Source organism: Cyclopterus lumpus, chromosome 18 (genome assembly GCF_009769545.1).
Source record: "Cyclopterus lumpus isolate fCycLum1 chromosome 18, fCycLum1.pri, whole genome shotgun sequence".
NCBI classification, from domain to species: domain Eukaryota; kingdom Metazoa; phylum Chordata; class Actinopteri; order Perciformes; family Cyclopteridae; genus Cyclopterus; species Cyclopterus lumpus.
In genome coordinates, this window is record NC_046983.1 from 5,084,461 (window position 1) to 5,102,781 (window position 18,321).

Consider the following 18,321-nt stretch of genomic DNA (forward strand, 5'->3'; position numbering starts at 1 on the left):
AGAAGTGCATTCCATCTTTTTATTCAATGCCATCTTTAAATAATAAGAATCTGTACAACTCTTAAGCAGGTCTTTGACCATTCATTCCCAAAAGTAATTATAATAAACATAGTTTCCTTATTAACAACAGTAATACAGTTTAAGTGCTTAACCAGGCGACCCCGAGGGGCCAACAGAGATCATACAGCAACAAAATGGTCATAAGAACGGTGTACGGCGCACACTCTCGCCTTTCCTCGTTCTCACACATGCATACGCACATCCAGCCTCTCACGCTGAATCCACCTCACTCGCATAAGTCCAGGTCACACACAAAGTCACACAGTGCGCCGTACACCCTCTTGAATAATTAAATACATTAAAGCAAAACCGCCTGTTCATTCAGAAAACGGTACCAAACATCAAAATATCATCGCAGCAGTAATAATACTAAGCTTAACATTCCTCATTTTCAGCATCAGCGTCCACATATCAGCCACGAGAGCCGTAACATCTGCGGATATACAGGGTCCAACCGGCCGCCCCCCGCCGGCCCCCCCAGAGTGGAGCGTTTACATGCCGAACAAGTTCTGGACGTGTCGTCGCTCATCAGTCAGGTCATGCACGTCGCCCTCAGCCCAGCAGAGGGCGACGTGCAACAGCTCGCCAGCAAAGACGCCAGTTCTTTGTCCCAAAGTCAGCCTGGAGTGTGTGTGTGTGTGTGTGTGTGTGTGTGTCAGTGAAAAACGGCTCTGCACCAAAAAGTGTGTGTCTGGAAAAGAAGCAGGTTATTGCTGCGTTAAAAATCTGTGCAAATGCCAAGAAGACCCACTTAATGTCCAGGGAAGAGCTTTTGGTGCAGAGTATCCACGCCGTCTTTTCTGTGTGCATTTTGGTGTTTAGGGGTTTTATGTCTGCGCCCCCGGTAAGGCGAGCCCCGGCTCCAGGCTGGTGGTGGTGGCGGTGGGGTTGGGAGAGGGCGGCAGGCCCTTGGGGGCCGGACAAAGCAGCCCACGTGAGTCTGCGTGGTCCCCGTTCAAGTTCTTGTAAAGGTTTCTGCGCGGTGGCGCTCTGAGACACATTGAGGGGAAGCGAAGGCCGGCGAGGCAGCAGCCGGGACAGGAGACCACCTCCTCCTGGTCCAGGGAGTGTCTGCTCCCGGAGCCGAACGGGGACGAACCGGCAGGGTCGCCGGGAGGGGAGTGGTAACCGTTGTTGTTTGTTGTGCCGTCGGCAGCGGCGCGCCATCCCGACGGTCGACTCACGACCACGTTGTTGTTACCCGAGTGAGAGAGGGGAGGCAGGCACGGGGGCCCGTTGGAGATGGCAGAGCCCCAGCCGTTTGAGAAGGGAGGGGTGGAGGACTGGAGGGGGGTCGAGGAGTGGACCGGAGCAGGGGAGAGTTTGGAGTAAGGAGACGAGGCGCTGTCTTGTGTGTTCGGGGAGCTGCTGCAATCCATGGGCTCTTCCTCCCCACCGTCCCCCTCCTGGTCCAGCAAGTCCAGCGACAGGGGCTCAAGGGACCGAGGAAGACCAGAATCAGTGCCGCTCCCCTCTCTGGTCTCCTTCTCTTCTCTCAACAGTCTCTCCTCTTCGCTCATTCCGCTCGTCTCATCGTTTACGGTGTCCAGCTCAGACGTGGACTCCTCGGTCAGGACGGTGGTCGGCGCCGACATGAGGTGCGGAGGAGGCGTGCACGGCAGCGAGTGGCAGCGCCGGTGCCTCCTCGGTAGCTCACAGCTGCCGGTCCCAGAGGGGTCGTCGCAGTCCGGCGGCGGGGGCAGGGCGAAGGTGAGGGAGATGACGGACTTGCTGGGAGTGTCGAACAGCTTGATCTTGCCCCCCTTGAGGTCCTCCCGCTGAGAGAAGGGGTTGACTCGAGCTGGAATCGCCATGGTAACGGAGGGCGGCGTGTCCAGGGGGTGGAGCATGTCAGATTTGCTGCGGGAGAGGCGAGGATCTGACGGGAGGCAGAGGGAGCGCCTCCGCAGAGGGCCAATCGCTGGAGAAACGGCTATAAAAATGTTTTTAAAAAATGAAATAGAAGAAGAGTGAGTGAAACGTATTAAATCTGCAGGAACAAACACGTTTTCCCTTTCGGCGCCTTCAGTTCAGAGGATCCGTGACTCACCTTTGACGGTTGGTTCGGCCTTCTGTTTCCTCTCGGCTTGCCTCCTCTCCAGCTCCACCACGATTTGGGAGAAGGACGGACGGAGCTGCGAATTCATCTGACGGAAAACAAAAATCAACCGATTGAACAAGAGCTTGAAGGAAAAAAAACAACGACATGACATTTTTTTAAACCGCAGCGCAAAATTAAGACCGATTTTATCACGTTAAACCTGGCTTGGACGTTAGAGGATGGACGGATGCTGCCACTCTAAAGTGAGCGCGTTAGCACGTGTAACATTTCTGGTTTCATCCATCAGTTAAAATTATGTTTTCTGACACTGATCGTTGAGGATAAACAGTATTATACAACAGGCCTGCAATAAAGTAATAGTAATGATGTGTTGACTCAGCTGTAAATTATTTTTGGAGGATTTAGTTAATGGGGCTGTTAAATTGTACTGTGCATTACCTTAATGGACAATACAATTTAACAGACAACTCACTAAAAATAGACTTAAAAAATGACGCAGGTGACCCAGCAGAAAAGACGGGAGAATAAACAGGAGTTGTGTGTGTGTGTGTGTGTGTGTGTGTGTGTGTGTGTGTGTTTTACATTGCAGCAGGTGAAGGCCAGTTCCAGGAAGTCAGGAGGACAGTCTCCCACCATTTCCTGAAAGGTCACCACGTCCAAACCAAAGTCCTGTTCAAAAACACAGATTTTAGAAAAAAATACACGTGAGAATTTACATTCATGTCCGCGTGTGATTTTCAAAAAAAAGGAAAAAAAGTCCTGTTGCACAAAGGGAAAGGTAAGTGTTTGTTTTGTAAATTTAATTATTTTATTTTATTTCTGGAGCCGTTTCGCCACCATTAGCAACATTATTCTTTGTCACGATATTTTCCATCATACAACAAGTACCGACAGACTTCCGGCTGTAAATAAATACAGCTGCCGTCCTCGACTTGCATGTCATCAACAATGGTTTCATTATTCACGCAACGAGAGGACGTGCGTGAGATGATGAGAACGCGATGATGAGGTGGGACAGAGGAAACATTAATGAGGACTTGGTACCACGGTGCGGGGCAGGATGTCGGGGTCGGCTTGTATCCTCGCAATCACCTCACACAGGATGATCCCGTACGCAAACACATCCACCTGCAGGGGGGAAGACGAGTCGGTCACAGAGAGATACACAGCCAAGGGCCGCCGTATTCACTTTATATTTTACTTTAAATAAATCATTGCTCCTTTTTCTTTTTAAAGGCGTGCATTTAACAAAACACTCTTATTCTGGCGAACAGATCAAAAATATGACGTGGATTTGTAATATTTTTGCACTGCATTCAGGATACAATTCATACCAATTTGACATTTCTTGTGAGCACATGCAGGCTGCATAACATCGTCTTTTAAATGCAACCCCAACTGGCAATTAGGATGTCTATCATAGGAAAATGAAAAATACAGGCCGAGCAGTATCCACCTGTTACTAAATTCCGGTTTGCCTCCAACATAATAACTGATTTATTACATATTTATTGCTCGACTTCAACGCCTGGCTTTATTTATCACGCCCACTGTGGACCTTGAACTCTGGCAACAACCTGCGGCTGAACGTCCTCCCAGTACCTTCTCATTGTACACCTCTCCTCGGAGCACTTCCGGGGCCATCCAGTAGGGGGAGCCAACCACAGCGAGAGGCTCCTGGTCCTCTTCCTCGCTGCAGAGAGACAGAAGAGGAGAGAGAGAGAGAGAGAGAGAGAGAGAGAGAGAGAGAGAGAGAGAGAGAGAGAGAGAGAGAGAGAGAGAGAGAGAGAGAGAGAGAGAGAGAGAGAGAGAGAGAGAGAGAGAGAGAGAGAGAGAGAGAGAGAGAGAGAGAGAGAGAGAGAGAGAGAGAGAGAGAGAGAGAGAGAGAGAGAGAGAGAGAGAGAGAGAGAGAGAGAGAGAGAGAGAGAGAGAGAGAGAGAGAGAGAGAGAGAGAGAAACGCTTCATTTGAAACCAGTACTGAGGCTCTCAAGTTCGTTTCACAACACACGTGTTTACATGCATCTTGTTGTATTCAATTCTGGGTATATTTGAATAAAGTATATATTGATAAAATTAAGGCTTTATTGGTCTGTTAAAATGAATGAATATAAAACGTCTTAATAGTTTAATGAGAGACTTGTGGTGCTTTGATAAAAGGTTGGTCTTAAACCGCTTAAAAGAAAATAAATTTAAATGTATAAAAAACAAAAATGTTACTTTAAATTGGGTTTTGGACTGTTGGTTGGACGACAATGTGAAACTGTGATGGCAATTTGACATCATTTTCTAACCTTCTTTTAATGCCAAAGGATTAATTGAGAAAATAATAATTGAATTGCTAATGAAAATGTGTAATATTTGGGACCCTGGTAAAAAAAAAAAAAAAAAAAAGGCTTTGGCTCTACAGCTACAGTGAAATGATGAAAACACATTTTGCGTTCAGGAAATCTGCAATTTGTAAGAGATGACAACGACAGATTATCAAATGTCATCAGGTAGAGCTGGCGTCTCGCTCCAGTTCATTAACAAGAGGTCAATCAAGAGGCAGAGAGCTTTTACGAGGCTCTGGGAGTGTGTGTGTGTGTGTGTGTGTGTGTGTGTGTGTGTGTGTGTGTGTGTGCACTTCCTCTGCAACCATAAAAAAAACTGTTTTTATGTTCTGAGAGATATCGTTGTGCAACTTTAGCCGGATAAAAAAAAAAAGGGAAGGAATATAAGACTGTGCAAGGACACACACACACACACACACACACACACACACTTCCTTTCTGTGCTATTTCCATCTGCTACTGTGGGCTATGATACTGCAAAAACAACACAGCGAGGGAAGTGATGGCAGAGGGAAAGATGAGACGGTCGTGGCTCCCAACGTAAACACCATTTGGAGAAGTGGACCGACAGGAACGAGAGAGAAAAAAAAGAGAGCAAGAGAGAGGAGAGAAAGAGAGAGAGAGAGAAAGAGAGCAGAATGCAACGGAAGAAAAACAGAAAACTAAAAACTTAACAGCGAGGACCAGAGGAATGATGGGAGAGTAACGGACAGGAAGGGGCAGCAGAGACCCAGTAAGAGCAAAAGGAAAAAAGGACTGAAATAGTTTGACCTTATTTGGAGTGCTTCTCCTAATCCCCCCTTCATCTCCTCTCCTTCCCTCCTTCCCTCTCCTCCTCACCACACGGGACAGTGGGAGCGATCCAACACAAACGCACACATTCAAAAGAGTTGTCAACACCACCCATTCACTGCCGGCGCGCCGCTACATGACACGGCGGTGTTTGACGAAAATATACAAAAAAAATTAAAATAAAAAAAGGCAAACAAGACCTCGAGAAGGGAGACGGAGACACAATTCACCAGCTGCTGTGGAATCGAAACACTAAAGCAAACAGAGGTGTTTGAACGCTGCAGGTATGCACAGACGCACAAAAACGCACAACCGGCAGCACTCAGGTGGAGGGAGGCCTCCGCGCACCTGTGAAATATCCACTTCCTCGCTTCGTGGTTTTTTTTTCCGGCTGAAGGGACTGAAAAACTCATTTAGTCAAACGCAGCGACGCACGGACATGTGTAAACACGAAAAGGGTGGCCGGCACAAACGGAGCTGGAGGAAACACACACACACACACACACACACACACACACATAGAAAAGATCAGGCCAGGTTACAGTGGCAGCTGTCTCATGTCAGCAAGAGTCATGTGTTTACTAAATTACTGCAGATAGAACGAGGAGGACAGGATGGGGAGTTAATGGGACGTGTGTGTGTGTGTGTGTGTGTGTGTGTGTCTCTTGTGCTCTATATTACCATCATTTCCCTGCCTGACTGTCGATCTGTTTATGAGGAAGCAATATTCATTAAGAAGACAAAACCATCTAAATTTGAGTCGTCGAGGAGAAGTGATATCGAGGCGTAGAAGAAAAAGTGAGTTCACTGAAGTCGTGGAGTTCATTAAAGTTTGACCTCGTGGTTTTTAACTGGAATATTTCCACTTTTTTTTTTAATTACGCTTTTTATTTATTGAAGTGGCTGCAATCAAGATTTAAGAACATGGAAATCCACCAAAGTCTGGAACTAGAGAGACGCAATTATTTTTTACACTGGAGGTTCTTCATGGGCACGGCTGATGAACTTTATATTTTCCATTTTTTTTTTATTTTTTTTTTTAAACCTTCTGCATCGTTAAAAAGGGCCATCTGACGTCACTGGAGAACCAGCTGAAGAAAAATAAAACTTGATAGCTGTAACTCCGCTGGTCATTTATAGTTCGCAACAAGCCAGCAACGAATTGATGGCGGCGAATAAAATACGCCACATAAACGTCGAAGCGTATTATAAACACGCAGCTGCACGCAGAGAGGAAGGAACGCCACGAGACGCCTCGTCACAATATTAATAAAAAGTGGTCGAAGAGGTGCATCAACTGCGGCTGTGCTTTTGAGTGAGTAATGCATCTCATCCGAGAGAAAAGAGAAGCTGTGGCAGACATTGGTGAAAACAGATAGATATGGCCCGAGGGATAAGAACGAGAGGAACGTGATTTATTGAGCGTGACTCATCTCATCACAGTGCCGAGAGACGTTTTGATGAACGGACTGACCTATAATCCGGGATTTTCTCCGCCAGGCCCAAGTCTCCCACCACGGCCGAGCACACGCGGCCCTCCCAGCGCACCAGGCAGTTCTGCAAAGAGGGGTCAGAGGTCAACCACATCACGATTAATGCGGTTAAATGCGTTTATGCCCCTGTGAGAGCATGCCTTCATATATGGCTGCCCGTGGCCCTTCTGTGTGGATTCCTGCAGCGATTGAAGACGTTGCTGTGAAGGATTTTTAGGAGAACATATTAAGTACAGTAGCCGATGTTTCCACCTTGCTTGAAATGAACAGAAACGGTCGCTTTCTGTGCCATTTTCCCTCAATGCAGTGATTATTTCACCACGTCGACTCAAACTGTTTCCAGCATGTCGACACTTCCTTTGTAGAGATTTCAGACACTCCATCTATATAATATAAATATAAACAAAAGATGGCATCATCTGTTTCTTCTCCGGCTTTGTTCATGTTTTACAGCTTTTTATGTTGTGTGTTGTAGACTTTATCTAAATGTTTTACTTCACGGTCATCAGTCTCTTTTATTTGTTATTTATAAACATGAATAATGCGAGTGTGCCACGTTGCTCTCCTTTCTTCGGCGTCTACCTGCGAGGCAGGAGCTCATTTCCGCGGCCAAATATGACATTTAAAGACATTTTGGAGTTTAGTCCGTTTCAGTCGACTAATGTGAAGATCTGTGACGCACCTGCAAAGCCTCTAAATCTGCACCGGGAGCTTTTTTTAACCGCTTCCCAAAAATCGACTTTTAAAAAAAGCAAAAAAAGATCATCAAATGTTTTGCAGAGGCTCGTCTTCGCGTGCCTCTAGGTGGCCGTGTTCTACCTGGCGATGGTCGGCGATGTGTGTGATGCGTGTGCGCTGACAAGTGTGTGTGTGTGTGTGTGTGTGTTTGCGTCGTCACCTTGGAGGTGAGGTCCCTGTGGAAGAAGCCCTTGCTGTGCAGGTACTGCAGTCCCCGGGCGATGTCCAGGGCCAGGATGATGCGCGTGCTCCACGACAGATACACGTCGCTGCCCAACAGCTGCTCCAGGTTACCGCCGTTTATGTACTGGATCATCGGGGTGAGCGGCGACAAAGAGAGTTCATTATTAACTCACGGATCAAAAGCTCAAGGAGATCCTTTCATCCTTCCAATATGGATCAAATTGGGCCCTAAAATGTCTCAGCTGTGAAATAACTCAGATTGCGCCGTTAAACTTTCCCACGTCATTAAATACGCGTCACATAAATAAATATTGAGTCTCTCATTAGTATGGTTATCTTCCTTTATTGTCCCGTTTCATTGATAACTCATGAGTAAATCATTTGCTATTTATTTATTTGATTTACAAATTATTTTTCGCCTCTAGAATGTGAGGATTTACTGCTTTATATTATTGTAAACGGCTTTTTTTGGTGGATAGTGACAGAAAAAAGAAACAGAAAAGTGTGACAATAAACAAAAAGGTCACTTGGGACACTACAGTTGTATACTTTTTAAATCCCAAGGAAAATGTCCCGGTTTTCTGACATTGCATCGGCTAAAAGTGGAATCTACTCTACTTTGTTGTTTTTTTTAAAGGAACATGTGTGCAGCATTTAAGGGGATTTATTGACAGAAATGGAATATAAATGTTTCTATTAGTGTATAATGACATGGAAATAGGAATCATCATGTTTTTGAGCGGTAGATTTTGACGTCGGTGAAGTTTCAGTTGGTTGCAATCTGCACCCTCACCACTAGATGCCGCCAACCCCTACATACTGCACCTTAAAGAACAGGATCCTTAAGGTGCAGAAACAGACACCGGAGTTGGTGTTTCAAGACTAAATCAGTTAGCACTGCGCTATTAATTGTTTTATTAAAGATTCGCAAATTTAATTTTCAGTTGCGTTATAAATCTTATTAATGTCTACGCAAGATGTACAAGTATTACTCTGTTATGTATATTTATTCTGGCCGACAATTTGTGATATCTATACGTGGACTAAATTGTTAATTTTGGTCAAAAGAAGCTAAAATAGATAATTGAAAAAAAAAAAAAAGATTTCATAATAAATAAGATGAGCCTGATTTATTTTTAATTGATACATTACAGCGGGCCACCATCACAGACTAATTGCAATAAGACATTTTCCCTAAATCAACTTTTGCTTTAGAATGAATGTTTTGTATGTATGCAGTTGGACCTTCTGAGTGCTTGATGACGGGGAAAGAGTGATTCTCATGGTGCACTTCATTAGCGTCTTACCTCTGTGAGGGCGTGGAGTTGCCCCTCGTGGACACACACTCCTATAAACCTGGAAACGCAGCACACAAACACTCAGCAACAGAAGGAGAACAGTTTCTAGAATACGTTAGAAGAAAGTGATACAGGAACAACAGGAATAAGAGATAAGAGAGATAACAAGGACAGCAGGTTGTGAACGCGTTGGCGACCTGAGTATGTTGGGGTGCGATAGCCGGTTCATGAGCTGGACCTCCCTGAGCATGTTGGCTCTGTTGCTGGCCAGGATGTTCATCTTCAGAGCCATGACCTGGCCGGACACCCGATGCTGCACCTGGACCGGACAACAACAACAACAACAACTTTCATTATGATCCGCTATTGTCACAGGAAATGATGCAATGTAGCACCAGAAAAGGCACTAAAAGAAAAATACATGACCGTTGATTGGAAGTATAATTTGAAAACATCTCGACGTACACACGAGCACATGTAACAGACAGCTCAACAGAACAGGCCTCCAGCGCGGTATTTATGGATATAATTCATACATTCCATCAGTCAAAACTATCTGAAGTAATACATTGTTATATTCACACTCAGGTACTTTTTGGAAACTGGCCACGAAACATTAGCAGGTCAGTCGAGTTTCTTAGGTTTGTTTTGGCAGCTTTTGTGCTCCGACCTGCTGCTATGGCATTCAGTCTGGTATGGAAACCATGGCGACGTGACATGCCCCCCTCCCCCCTATCCCCCTCTCCCCCCTCGGGCTACATGTCAGTGCATATTTGCTTGGCAAGTAGTTTAACTTCCAAAAGTTTGACTTCCAAAAGAAAAGAAACACGAGCAGCAGACGAGCACTAAAATCTTTGGCAGAGTGTTGAGAGAAGGAGTCAGAGGTGTTTCTGAGTCCGTCTGACTGTGTGTGATAATAGTTTGAGAGAGAGAGGGTGTGTGTGTGTGTGTGTGTGGGAGAGAGAGAGAGGGTGTGTGAGTGTGTCTCGAGTGAGAAAGCTCAGTGCTGCATGGTGTAATTACAGTTGGATACTGTAAAAGTCTGGGAAGGCGAGACCGTCGGCTTCATGCAACAAAAAGGACCGCTGCTTTTTATGTTCCTTATACATTTTTAATAATTGTATATATTTGATAAAGGCTTCACAGTGCATCTGTAATATTGGTGCATTTTGAATAATTAGTTTTCTCAACCCAAAACCTACTTGAATATCCAGACACTGCAAATCCCGTGTGTTGAGTTGTGGTTGTTGGGCCACACTTGTGTTTGCATTTAGGATCTGCAATCAAGCTTTTCACGCCTGGCTGCAAACCACTGTTCCTTCAAGCTAATAATAAAGTTGAACCGGCTCGGGAGGGTTTCAGGTTGTGACTTCATTAGTGGCATGAGTGTGCAGTGAAAGGGGGGGGGGGGGCGAAGTAAGTGTTGAGCTGAAGTCAGTGAGAGGCCTGAATCGGAGCTGGGCTCTGGATCAGAGTGGTGATGGAAACAGACTACAAAGCCTATTAAAGACAAGACTATAGTGCAACACACACACACATATATAATGGTAGTTGCTTCTTCTTGCAAAGAGGAAGCTGGAGCAGAAATTCAAACCGCGTGACTTATCTTCACATATCAACAGCACTTAGAGGATGAGGCAGACTCCTGCAGGCTGGAGCTCTGGAGCCGGTTAGAAGGTGTTCTTGATACACACACACGGCCTCGTCCTGCTGCCATTAGTGCAGCTGTATCTTCCAGCAGGGCTGTGGTTCTACATCGCACTTGTCCGCGTTTTTCCCTGCACACATCTGCCTTCTCACTTATTCGAAGAAACTCTTACATGCTTGTTTAGCATCCTGAGACTCTTAACACTGACACACACACACACACACACACACACACACACAATAAGGTTGGCATGTTACAGCGCAAACGTGAGCCAACTGCTGATGCAGCAGTGGTGGGAATTGCACCGTTTTGTCCCGAAGGTTTTAAGCCTCCAAATAAACAACTTCTCATCATTATTAAAGGGCGGAGAGTCTGTCTCAGGTGTGCGTGTGTGTGTCATCTGAGAGGAGTAACATTGCAAAGCCAAAAGAGAGAGAAAGTGTGTGTGTTTAAAAAAAAAAAAATGTATTCTTTATATACCAGCCACTTTACTGGTCATCTCCATGGACTCGCCACTGGAATGCCCAATGTCCACGCCTTCATCAAGATTACCCCACGATATGGAACACACACACGCACTTTCAAAACACTCGGCCTTGTGAAGTGCTGCAGTCAGCAGAGGAAAGGTCGCCGGCATCTCTCGCTCTGTGCAGCCAACATGTGCAGCGGTGTCTGTCATTGGCCGACTGATGCAAGTCGGCAGGCGGAGGGTGCACACAAGGGCAAAAGAGATGCGTTGCACCTTTAAAAACAACTGCGGTTTTAGGGGATTTCAGGCATGAAAATTTAAAGTGAAATTGCAAGAAAATGTGTTTCCAAACCAGTAGTAGGGGGAAATTACCAGATCAATAAAAACTGAAAAAGAAGAAGAGAAAACTGCAGAAAATAAACCCACATGCTACTCCAGAGTGGGGTTGAATGACTTTGCCTCTGGCCACTGGGTCAACTCTAAAGGCCTCTTTCCTCTTGAGGATTCCAAGGATAATGAGTGAAAAGTCCCCGAGTCCCCGTGGGGGGTGAACGCCACTCTCTGTATGTGCGTTGGAGAATTGAGAAAATGAGCTTCGCCTACAAAACAACTCGAGGCTTAAGCCGCCGCCTGAGGCTCTGCTCTCAGTTATAGCTTGCAGAAGCAAAAAAAAAAGCCAAGAGTCTGAATGCATGTGTGCGACCGACTGAAACGAAGCATTCAGCCAAGCCGGGTCCATCAGTGAACAAGCAGGGAGGTCCCCTCAGAAGCACAACCGGATCCAGGAGACGAAGAAATCCAGGTAGCCGACGAGCTGGAGGATCACTCGGCCTGTTGCGCAACACCGCGCTGACCACGCCCCTCTTCTTCCACATGAGGGGTCACTCGAGACGTGCATGCAGAAATGCACAGGTTACGTCACCTGTTCCTTTTGTCTATTAAATAAATGAAAACGTGAAAGAAAGTGACTGGGTCAGTATTTCAGAATACGGGGGCCGGACATAGAGGGTATAATGAGAATGCAGTGAGATGCATTATGGGAAATGTAGAACTCAGTATTGTTGGAGCTCGACGAATAACTTAAATGCAGGTTTTCTCGGCCCCTGTGCTTTAAAAAAAATAAAAATGTGTTTAGCAGTAAAATCACTTAAGTGCTCCTTTAAATTGCCCTTTTATGATTTTTGGCTTTGGGATACGAGTCTATGGAAATCTTTTCTCGTGATCTTAGAAGACGTCTAGAAAGTATTTGGATGAAAAGCAAAAAACAGCGACGCGGTTTCTGGTGAAGAGGTGAAAACCACAACTAGAGATATCATAGTTCATAACATATACGGACTCCTATTTCTGTGATACGGACTTGACGCACACATGCAAACAGAGCCGTGTGTTTACCTTCTCACGGGGGAGCGGCCTTCCTCCAGGCTTAGCGGCCACGGTGCCAACATGTGGACGAGAGGAAACGCTCATTGTGCGTCGATGTAAACACACATGCGCTCTTGAGATAAACCCATAAAAATAAATTAAAAAAAACACGGGTACACCGGGGAGGAGGAGCAGGAGGGGCATCTGAAAACAGTTAATTGTGCAACTCTTGCCCAACACTTCTCCATTTCAATCCATCTGAAATACTTTTAAGCAATAAACGTGGCGGGCGAGTGAAGATGGGCATATCACGCGCTCTGCGCTCTTGTGCGGCCGTGCGGAACACAAACAATGCCGAGGACTCGTGCGGCGAGAGCAGGCCCAGACTGGAGCGAGGGAGGAGGAGGAGAGGAAGAAGAAGGGACGAGTGCTGCACTAAGCTGCTGGTGTTCAAGTCTGCACTGGCTCTCCCATACCAGCAGCAACACACACACACGTTGTACGTTTTGTCCTTCAGGAGGATTCCCAGGGGACGGGTCACATCCCAACATGTCTCGCCATCAGCGTCTCTTCCTCTCTTGGAATTCACCCGGAGACATTAGGATGTGAGAGAAGTTCCCGTCTCGCTCAGAAAGATCACGTGATCAACGTCATCCAAGAGAGGAAAAGAGGACTCAACACTTAGTGCGTCTCCACCAGAAATCAAATCAATTGTTGATAATCAAATATCGATATTAAAATATTATTCTGCAGCAAAATAATGAGAACTATTTTAATATTTCCTGTTTTCTATAATATTTATTCTTTTACATTTACATTTTAGAGACAAATATATTCACATGTTCCCAACTTAAAATGGCCAAATTTGTTATTTGTTTTTTTTTAACCGCAGTTTAACTATATGCACATGTTGTCAGCGGCTAACCGGAATATGACAAGATTTTACTGACAGTCAATATTATATAAGAGGTCTGAAATAATACTGAACTTTTATCCAAGATGAAAACTGGATACACACAACACATGTTGTACTCACACTGTACACACACACACACACACACACACCACAGCAGTGTTTGGCAACCCAGTTCCTTCCCATTGACACAAGCAGCTGCCACACACACACACACACACACACACACACACATCATCATCACTCAGGTTGACAGCATTTGTCATTCGGAGACGCCAGTCTGTTTTAAATCCCCTCTTTATGCAATTACTCTCCATCTTATCATCATCATCATATCTCATGTGAGCATTAAGCCACACACACACACACACACACACACACACACACACACACACACACTAGAATCTTGCAAAATCACAGTGGTTATGATAATTACCACGATGACTAATGTTGTTCTGGCAAAACTCTCAACCCGACTCACGTTAATGCATTTGAATTCCAGTTTTACCTCCCACTTTTCACAACCAAGGAAAACATTTGCCATCCGGCCTGAAATCATCAAGAAAAAATGAGCTCCAAGACAATCAGACCTGAGATCAGATGATAAGCTCCCGATCCAAAGCGAGGCTCTCAGACACTTCAGGACCGAAGCAACAGATATACGAAAACATCCAACTAAAAAGATCTTTTCCACTAAATACATTTGAACCAAAACACTCAACACAGTTTATTTATTATTATTAAATGGACACAAAGTACAACATTAAAAATGCATGTTACCATTGGATGCGTTTAAATATACAAATCAAATAGTTAAATATTTTTTGCTTTATTGCTAACCTCAGCTCAGCTAATCTGCTTTAGCGTCAAAGTTTTGAGGTCTTAATCTTCTCATCCGACTCTTGGCAAGCCGGCAAAGAAGTGTTGAACCAACAGAAGCTTTGCCGCTGTGGTAAAAGATCAGCAACACTGACCACACGCCACCGGATTGCTCCCGATACACAAATACAGACGTACACGACCTCCACAAGACGGCTGGGCCCTGAAGTCCTTTTGCACCAAACTGGGACGCCGAGGACGCTTTTGAAAACCACGTTGTGAGATTTCCATGTTTCATGTAAATGTCGGAGACGGTTAAATGAGAGCCGGCGCTTCCTTGTTCTTAGACGGCAGGTGTTATCTGTATTAGCAAATATAGAAAATCATTATCGGAACAGGAAACAGCTGGAAAATGAAGCAATGAGCCAATTAGAAATCAATCCAACTTAAAAAATGTTTTAAAAAACTGCAGCCTTGAGAACCAGAATAAATATTCAATTACTTCTCGTGGTTAAATGAGACGTTGAGTGATGGTGCAATGTCTTTGTGATTGAGGAGGTTTTTATTGCCTTCATGTTTGTAGGTTGAGTTTGAGGATGATAGGACCAGCATTGCACACACACACACAACTCTCCTTTGAAGATTATTAAAAAGGAAGATGAAAAACCTCTCTTTTTTTTCTCAGGTTACACAAATGCACAATGGAGAGGTGAATGTCTGCAACCACCATTGATCCACACACACACACACACACACACACACACACAACACTCAGCTAAATACACCATTTAATGAGTAATAGATCAGCACCATATACATTGTTAACAACTTCTATATTCAATAGCAATTCAAACCAAACATGGCTCAGAGCTCGTTTTCCCTGCAGGACAGAAAGGCCCTGAACTAAACCAGGACACCGAAAACAATCAGTCAGCCAGCCATGTTAGCAAAGTTGTTAATGTGACCGATAGCCGTGGCAACAATTTATCACTTATATGGCGCTATCGAAAAAGGGCAAGCCCATCCAAACCTAAGTGGCAATTTGACAAGCCGGCTGTAAACACGCTGACATTTGCATGCCCATCGGCCATTCAAAGGGCAGCGCCGAGGGAGTGGCCTAAAGGCCCCGAGTGGAGCATAGACACACACAGACTTATTCAACGAGGTGAGACACTGGACTGTTCACACGGCACATTCAATTATGAGCTTTTGACGTGTACCGGGCTTATTGAACATGGCCGTGTGAGTCACTGAGGTTGTGCTGAGTGCACTCCACAAAACGACACTCTTTATGTTTTCAGCTCCGGTGGTTTTATTTACACGTCGCCCCTCCCACATGAACAAGTAACTTACAAAGCAGAGCTGAAACAGTCAATTCAAAAAGAAAATCAATCTGCATCGATTTTGATGGACGGCTTGGAGATTGTTCACATGTGGCTACTTTGCACACAAGCACCACAACACCAACGAGGTCACTTTACAAGCAGTATTTGACCATTATTATTATGTTAAGGGCTGCAACTAATTATCTTCATTATGGATCTTCTTGGTATTATTACATTATATGTTATGATTAATCAATTGATAATTTAATGCAAAATATATATTTTTTTAAAATAGTGCTCTTCAAGTTTGACTATTCAACAATCCCAAAGTAAATCCATTTGCAGGTAAATCCTCACACTCGAGAAGCAGTTTCAACACTCGGTGACAGACTTCAATGCATTCCTTTAAAAAGAAAAAAAAAAGGAGGAGAAGTTGGCGCATGTTCTGACTCGCCTGTAGTAAAGTGATGTAGGGAGACTAATCACAGCAACATTACCACTGTGGCGTTCAGTGAGCCCGCCTTGCAATACTGACAACAAAAAACATGCGTAAATGTAAGTTTGGTGATCATGTTTTTATAATCAAATAAGTAGTTAGTCAAGAAGAAATCACAAGAAAATTGTTACCAGGATTTTCTTCCCTTCTCATATACGATTATAACTTATATCTTAGTGTTTAACAGTTGGTCGGACAGAAGGAAATTTGTTTGTTTTTTTACATTTTCTAACATAATGATTAGAAGAGGAAATAAGCAACAGATTAATGGATAATTAAAGCCCTTGAGTCAAACTATTTCTTCCTTTAACGCATTCCAAACAAGACCTAATAAAAATGAAGAAATCATATAAGTTCCCTTCTCAAACAGCCAACCTCCCTTTGCATTGTGACATCTCTCACACCATCACACTGTCTTCAGAATGAGCCTGATGCAAGTGAACAGCAGGGGGGGCATAGGGTTACCTACACGTGGGCCAGGTCTACCTGTCCTGAACATATCCACTTACACCCCAAAACGCATGTTCCACTTACACAACATGTGGGTCACTGCAAACACGTGTGGAGAGAAACACAGGCTCCATAACGCCATCCTTTACACACACTAAAACGACCTCCATCTCCACCTTCCTCCTGTGACATTCCTCTCGGTGTTTGGGTGGAGATGCTCCGGTTGCCATAGGTACACTTTAGAGTTAACAGGAAGTCAACAACTCACTCAAGAGCCGTCGAACACGTTTTTGGCTCCGTTCCCACTCTTAATCATTTTAAATGAGAAACGAGAACACAGATGTGAACTTGGATTGTGTGTCGCCATGGAGACCTGGAGGATGTGCACATTACATTGTGAAGTGTGTCCTCAACCAGGTGTCAGTGCTCAGAACTCAGCTCCTCTCACCTTGAACACCTCGGAGAAAAACCCAGCGCCGATCTTCTCGCAGCTGAAGTCGTCCAGGCGGGCCAGGCTGGACACGGCGCTGCGCAGGGCCCGGTAGGAGGACGGTCTGGTCCGGTTGGTTCCGTGGACGCTGTGCATGGGCGGCTCTGCCTCTCCCTCCTGCTGGGACTCGACCCTCTCCATCTCCATCTCGGACGCCCCGGGAGGAGGAGGAGGAGGACGACGTGTGCGTAGTTTAAAATCCAGCCCGACTCCTGTTTACATTTCCCATGTCCGCTACAAGGCCACGGCGCGGGGTGACACGCGCTCTCAGCGGGGGAGACCAAATGTCGCAGCTGTGGTCAGCGAGGGGGGAGGGGGGGGGGGGGGATTCCTGCACACGTCCGGAGCAGGCGCGTTGCTTTCGGAGTCTACCGGACTACGCAGCCGCAGCGGTGCATCCTGCAGAGGCGGTGCGCCGCTCGGGTGAAGTCCCTCGTGCGGCGCCGCAGAGGAGGCTGTGCGGCTTTCCGAACTGCGCAGGCTGCTGCTTCTGCTGCTGCTGCTGCTGTCTTGGCAGCGGCGTCTCTTTCTCGGTTTCCTTAACTCTGATCCTCCCGCAGTGAAAAAGGGCCGGGTTCTCCCCTCCTGGCTCCACCAATTGAATGCCGGGTTTCCAGTGCGCACAGACCGGCCTCAGTGACGCTGCAGCCTGAGAGAGAGAGAACGAGAGCGAGAGAGAGAGAGAGCGCGAGAGAGAGAGAGAGAGAGAGAAACAGGGGCGTCAATTCGTGGCGTCAGAAAGTCTATAAGTGTCTCGCGAGGCTGCTCTGACATTAGAACGTGTGCTCGCGCAGAGTAACGCGGGCAGATCCCATCAGCCGTCCGACGCGCGCACAACGCTCCGAGGCAACACTGTGTTTGTATCTGTATCACCGTGAAAGACCAACAGGATCGCAGTTAACTCTCAATGAACACATGACGACAATAATAATTAGAATAATAATAATAATAGCACGAAGAAGCAAACCGAGTCCATCACAGCTGATGGTAAATGAGTCAGGTTGACGCGTTATCAGCCGTGCATGCAGCAATATTTCCCCTCTTGATATGTTATACCTGCACTTTGCACGCAGGCGCGCTTTTACAAGCGGTCCGGTCCCTCGGGCAGGTATTGGTGGGCGCTCTAATGGTCGCTCGGCCACATCGAGCGTCTCGGGAACACACGCACGTCCCCTGCCGGGGACCTGCGTGTCGAGGAGATCCCGAGCCCGACTGCGGCTTGTGAATTATGGATGCCAAACTGTGCCGAGTTGGTGAGCTCGTCTGTCACGGACTGAAGTCCCCTCCGGATACACCAACGCACGCACGCACAAGTTTCATGATTTAAACTGAAGGAGAAAAAAAAACGCTGACGCACAACTGCGCCGAGAGGCAGCGCGCACGCGTGTTGTC

At 45.9% G+C, this 18,321-nt stretch overlaps 1 protein-coding gene across 5 annotated transcripts in view; it reads right to left on the reverse strand.

Annotated features, from left to right (window-relative positions):
• tesk1 (testis associated actin remodelling kinase 1) overlaps window positions 1–18,321 on the reverse strand; it is a 24,382-nt gene continuing 6,061 nt past the window's right edge. For 2 of the 5 annotated variants that reach the window (XM_034556591.1, XM_034556589.1), the window contains 10 exons: window positions 16,888–17,578; window positions 9,155–9,276; window positions 8,967–9,015; window positions 7,637–7,783; window positions 6,720–6,802; window positions 3,725–3,815; window positions 3,167–3,250; window positions 2,705–2,791; window positions 2,111–2,207; window positions 1–1,993 (listed from right to left, as the gene is read on the reverse strand). In XM_034556591.1, coding sequence (XP_034412482.1) covers window positions 888–1,993; window positions 2,111–2,207; window positions 2,705–2,791; window positions 3,167–3,250; window positions 3,725–3,815; window positions 6,720–6,802; window positions 7,637–7,783; window positions 8,967–9,015; window positions 9,155–9,276; window positions 16,888–17,076 — 2,055 coding nt within the window. In that variant the 5' untranslated portion in view covers window positions 17,077–17,578 and the 3' untranslated portion in view covers window positions 1–887. Of the gene's footprint in view, window positions 1,994–2,110; window positions 2,208–2,704; window positions 2,792–3,166; window positions 3,251–3,724; window positions 3,816–6,719; window positions 6,803–7,636; window positions 7,784–8,966; window positions 9,016–9,154; window positions 9,277–11,085; window positions 12,010–12,466; window positions 12,576–16,887; window positions 17,579–17,985; window positions 18,221–18,321 lie in introns of those variants that run through there. The other 3 variants (XM_034556590.1, XM_034556593.1, XM_034556592.1) reach the window with 3 other exon arrangements.